The following is a 5,254-nucleotide window of genomic DNA, read 5'->3' as shown; positions in this document are numbered from 1 at the left end:
AAATAAAAAAGGAAAAACAAATTGCAACATAGTGACGAAATAGTTATAAATACAAAAATATATGACATCAAAAAATTTACCAACTCTAATAAAATAAAATAATAAAAGAGAGAAAAAGAAAAAAAACTCGGTTGTTATCAACGCATCATATTTTATGTACACTCGTTCATGTCCATGCGGTAACGAGCAACAACAATTAATATATAATTATAATTGAATGGCTGGCTGTTTTTTAAATTAGAAAAGAATTTGACATCAAGAAAAGGATACGATATTATAAAGATAAATTAAAAAAAAATAATAATAATAATAACAGTAATAGTTACTAAGTAAATAAATAAATAAATAAATATATGTAAATTAAAGCTAAGTTTAAATAAAGGAAACGAAAAAAAAAAAAAAAAAATAATAATAATAATAATAATAATAATAAAGAAACGTTTTACAAAACTGTTACTCAAAAGATCATCTGGAAAGTCTTCAAATAAATTGTATACAACATGGAAACGTTTTACGATGGTGACCTTAAAGACATATGGGATTCAGATTTAGATCCGGTAAGTTGACAGCTGGCAAATGTCTTAATATATTATATATTTTCTATTTTAACGATAAACTTTCGATATCTTGCATCTAATTATTCAAAAAAAAAAAAAAAATTTTGAAAATTCGATCTCCCCCTGCCTGGAGGCAAAAAATTTAAGCTTCAATAACTACTGACAATTAATTACAGATTATTTGTATCTTATTTCAAACTGTGTCGTCATCATCATGGTCAACTAATAAAATATATATATATGTATGTGACAAAACAGTGACTTGCAACAGATGGTTATGACTACGTACGGCGGACACAGGAATGAATATCTGCACAGATAATAGTAGTTAGTAATCTCAATTATGAAACTATCTTTCGCTAGTTGAGCTGAAAGATTACAAAAACCTTATGGTAATACAGGGAGTAATTCAATTCAAGTTCAGTCCAAGTGGAAGCAAACAATATTCTGCGAATTGCTTTAAATTTCCTGCACAAAAAAAAATATTTTCAAATTTCACTTTTATTAGACATTGTTTTTTGTTTTTTCTTCCATCGAAATTTCACGCAAAATCTTTGACTTTGGTTAGGCGAACTATATACTAATAACATCAACTTAGACTTTAGTCTGGATATTGCAAATAGAATGACAATAATTATTAATATATACTTTTACATATATCTGTAACGGATATCGATGATTATTTATTCAATTCATTTCAAATTCTTCTCACTCCTACTAAAAGCAAATAAGGGATGTTCTAATAAAGGATACCTATCAATATAAAAAGACAAAAAAAAAAAAAATCTCTTTTAAGCTAATATTTATGTTTTAATTATTGATATTATTATAACATATGTTATGATAACCTATGTTATTATTATTATTAATATCGAATAGTTAATTCCTAATTAGACTGTATATAGAGCAAAAAAAAAAAAAAAAAGAAAAAAAAATTGTGATAATAATAATAATAATAATTATGTGTATATAAATAAATAAATGATTTTGAGTGTGTGTTAGGTTAAACAGCGGACTCGTTAAGATTTATGCTCATTATCAAGAAAATAAAAAAATTTTTAATAACCTGCGTCAGAGGTTATAGCAACTTTGTCAAGCAAACGTCGGTTTCCTCTTCATTAATTCAAAAAATTCTCATAATCTTTACAATGCCAAGTAAACCGATAAAAAAAAAAAAAAAACAATGTCAAAATTCTCATTATCATGACAAGGTATTTTAAAAAAGATTCGGAATAGGAAGAAAGCATTATCACGACATAGACTTTTGATGGGAAAAAAATTCGCACAAAAAATCTTTTATATATACTTACGGATATGAATATATGCTTCTAGGCCGCCATAACTCATCAATCAATATGTTTTCCTATTGTCTGACGTAATTCTTCTCTGCAACTATCTGAATGTCGTTAGAAACACTTTGCATCTATCTAAAGCTACATTGCCTTCTTAATAAATATTCATAACGAAGGGCTAGTAATATGTATTGCATGCACTATGCTACTATTATTTTTAAAACTTGAGAAATTTATCAAATAGAAATCGAATCAAAGGCGAAAATTACAGTTTTGATTGATAGTTAAATTCCTTTCAGTGTACTCTCTTCACAAACTACTTTATAGGAGATATACTGTACTAACTAAACATTTCTATACATATATTTATATATATATATATATATATATATATATCTGTATGTCTATGATTCTGGAGAAACATGTACATGCATACATGCATACATTTTTTTAAATGAACATGTGTACACACACACACACACATACATACATATATATATATATATAGATTTATATTATTTCCTTATCACCAGAGGAAATGTGCGACAACAATAACACAAAACATTTTTTTTTTAACAATATCTCCAATGAAAAAATAAAAAAAAAAAAAGTAAATAAATAAATAATAATATATATAATAATATAATGAAAAGGGGATGAATGTTTGACATTTTTTTTCCTTATTAATTTTGTCTAGAAACAGAACGGACAATAAAAAAATGCGAGGTAGAGAGAGAGAGAGAGAGAGAGACGGACGCAATACGACATTAACAATTAATTAATAGTAAATAAAAGGTAAGACCCTAGCGTTTTGTTTTTAAAGAAATCAATAAATACTTAGCGGGGAAATTTTCAGAATGATTGAATGAAAAAATGATGATTCTTAATTACCGATCACATCATAAAAGCATGTACAAAAGTTGTGGGGGGGGGGGGCTGGGGGGCGTAATAGGAAAAGAGGCAAATTTTTATTTATAATTCATTTGACTTAGTATCATGAGACGATTAGATTTATTTTTGACATCAGAAATTTATGCAAAATAAAATCGATATCCGCTTCAATTTATTACTTTTTATTTTATTTATTTATTTGTTTATTTTTTTGTTTTTTCTTCTTTTTTTATTCATAAGAATTAAATTCATAGTTTTACCTGATATTATATCGTAACGATTTTAGACAATTAACGTACACCTGAGCCGAAATTGAATTTTTCGTCGCACGCAATTGATTGGTGCAACTATCACAATTCCAGCAACATGTACATGATCCACTAGACGTATGTATAGGTAAATCGCTTCAAAATCTCACGCTCACCTACAAGCTTTTACTAAACTAAAAAAAAAGGAAAAAATGAAAACAAATTAAAATGTTATAGTCACAGGGAAAGAATTCCAACAACTTTACAATGATTTCTTTAAATAGCTTGACCCATAACTAGGATTGACCGATTGTTGGTCAAGGAAAATAAATTAGGTTTAGCATTTTTACAGGCACTAATAGCAACCACGCCATAGTAAATGAATGCATGCAAAGATTAGTCCAGCGAGTGTTGCTTTTTCTAACGCTCGCCCTTCATAAGGAAGCTTACAAAATTTAAGTGACAAGGTCTAATCAGCCTAATCAGCGTAACGAGGTAATATATATAAAAACCGATTATACTAAGTGGAAACTTAGACAATATGTGGATCAAGTTTCCGTACACATTCCCATATATATATACATATAGGGCAGGAGTCTGATTTAGGGTATTTAATGATCGACTTTTCCCAAACATAACGTTTCATTTTTGTTTTTATGGACAAAAGCAAAAGTTTTCTAGTCTGAGAAAAAGAGATTAGAGACAAAGTTGTTTTCATCTTAGTTCTTCTAGATGAAATTTTCTTGCGCGACAGACACATAGATCTTGCATATATGTGTTTGTGCGTGTACCTTTGCCATTTGACAAATCTTATTTATCTCTTATAATAGTTATAAAATATTTTCATATTACTGTGTACTTGAAATTACGCAATGACTATTGATATTCTGTGTTATACGTCCGCTTAATAGCAGACGTAATTTGGATACGTCTCAGAGATATTTCGAAAATGAATTGTTTAGCAAAGTTAGAAAATACGTTGAGCGATTTAGATGTTTACCGATCTTTACCGATCAAGTTACTTTCATTTATTATAGGTGCGCACGTCTGCTTACAAGTCCCCTTAAAGAGTAAGCAATAAATTGTATTGAGATGATGCCGTACGCGTACGAATTTCATATTAAGCAGAATGCAAGAAGGTATCGAAAATCGTGAACGATATGTATTTTCTTGATTAAAACGAGATTCAATCTCAGCATAAAATTTTCTGTTGCGTTTTCGTCAGTTCACAACCAAGAATCCAACGTTTTGCTGATCATTTTCTTCTGTTTTCGAAAATAATAAATTCATTTTATCCCAATTTGAAAATCAAGGCCTAGCTTTTTCATTAATTTGATTAGATCGGCCACCGTGATAGGTATAAAAAAAAACTTCAAATTTTCCATAGGTTTACTATTCTGAAAAGCAAACGGCAAAGAGCTCTTGCGGAATATATTTCCATTATGAGAATGTGTCATGCCCCACCCAAATATGAAAATAATTGAAAATTATCGAACGCATATGAATATGAATAAGGAATGGCAGGCAGAATAGACAAAGAAAATAAAACAAATACTTTTTCTTCTCAAATGCTGATTAAATTTAAAGCAGAATGTTGTGGTATTTTAAATATTTTTTTTTTTTTAAAGACATATCGCATAATTTAAAAGTGCTTTACTTATTTCTTAAGCAGTGTCCATTTGAGCGGCTCCTATCTACTTAAAGGTACTGATTAAAGAAATATTTTTCTAACATTTTTCATTTTTCTTTTACTTATGCAATGCAGTTAAAATGACTCTAATACCATCCATTCAATTCATTTTATTTTTAAATTAAGGCATATAATTATAAAACAACTTGAATAACTGACTAGCATAGCAAATATGAAATTTTACATTTGCAGAGATCGTATGGACAATTCGGCTCAAACATTGTCAAAATTGACTGTTAATGAAACTCGTTTTGCTATCATTGCAGCGAAGTTCATTTTTTTTATCATTTATAGTGCAAGTCTACTACCATATAGAATATCAAAACTCGTATGAATGATTTTTTTAATCAGACATTTTTTCGTCGGTCTATTATAATGTAAAACAATCATAGAACCAGAGAGAATATGAATACGATCTTTATGCACAAATGTACCATTTACGATACGATACGCCCAGTGAGTGAATTGTCTCTGTCAAATGCTATCAAATGGCGTGCAGAAATTATATTTGGCCCAAACAGCCATAGAGTAGGGTATCTGAATACGATCTATGATTTTTATAATCCTTTTGTTCAA

At 28.6% G+C, this 5,254-nt stretch overlaps 1 protein-coding gene across 1 annotated transcript in view; it reads left to right on the top strand.

The window, feature by feature from the left end:
- The first annotated feature begins 382 nt into the window (after positions 1-382).
- The window catches only part of LOC119645072 (cyclic AMP response element-binding protein A), a 32,810-nt gene continuing 27,938 nt past the window's right edge, over positions 383-5,254 (top strand). The window contains exon 1 of the mRNA XM_038044936.1: positions 383-557. Within this exon, the coding sequence (XP_037900864.1) occupies positions 501-557 (57 nt within the window). The 5' untranslated portion in view covers positions 383-500. The remainder of the gene's footprint in view (positions 558-5,254) is intronic.

The sequence above is a fragment of the Glossina fuscipes genome, unplaced genomic scaffold, assembly GCF_014805625.2.
Source record: "Glossina fuscipes isolate IAEA_lab_2018 unplaced genomic scaffold, Yale_Gfus_2 1, whole genome shotgun sequence".
NCBI lineage: Eukaryota > Metazoa > Arthropoda > Insecta > Diptera > Glossinidae > Glossina > Glossina fuscipes.
This window is presented reverse-complemented; position numbering and strand designations above follow the sequence as displayed.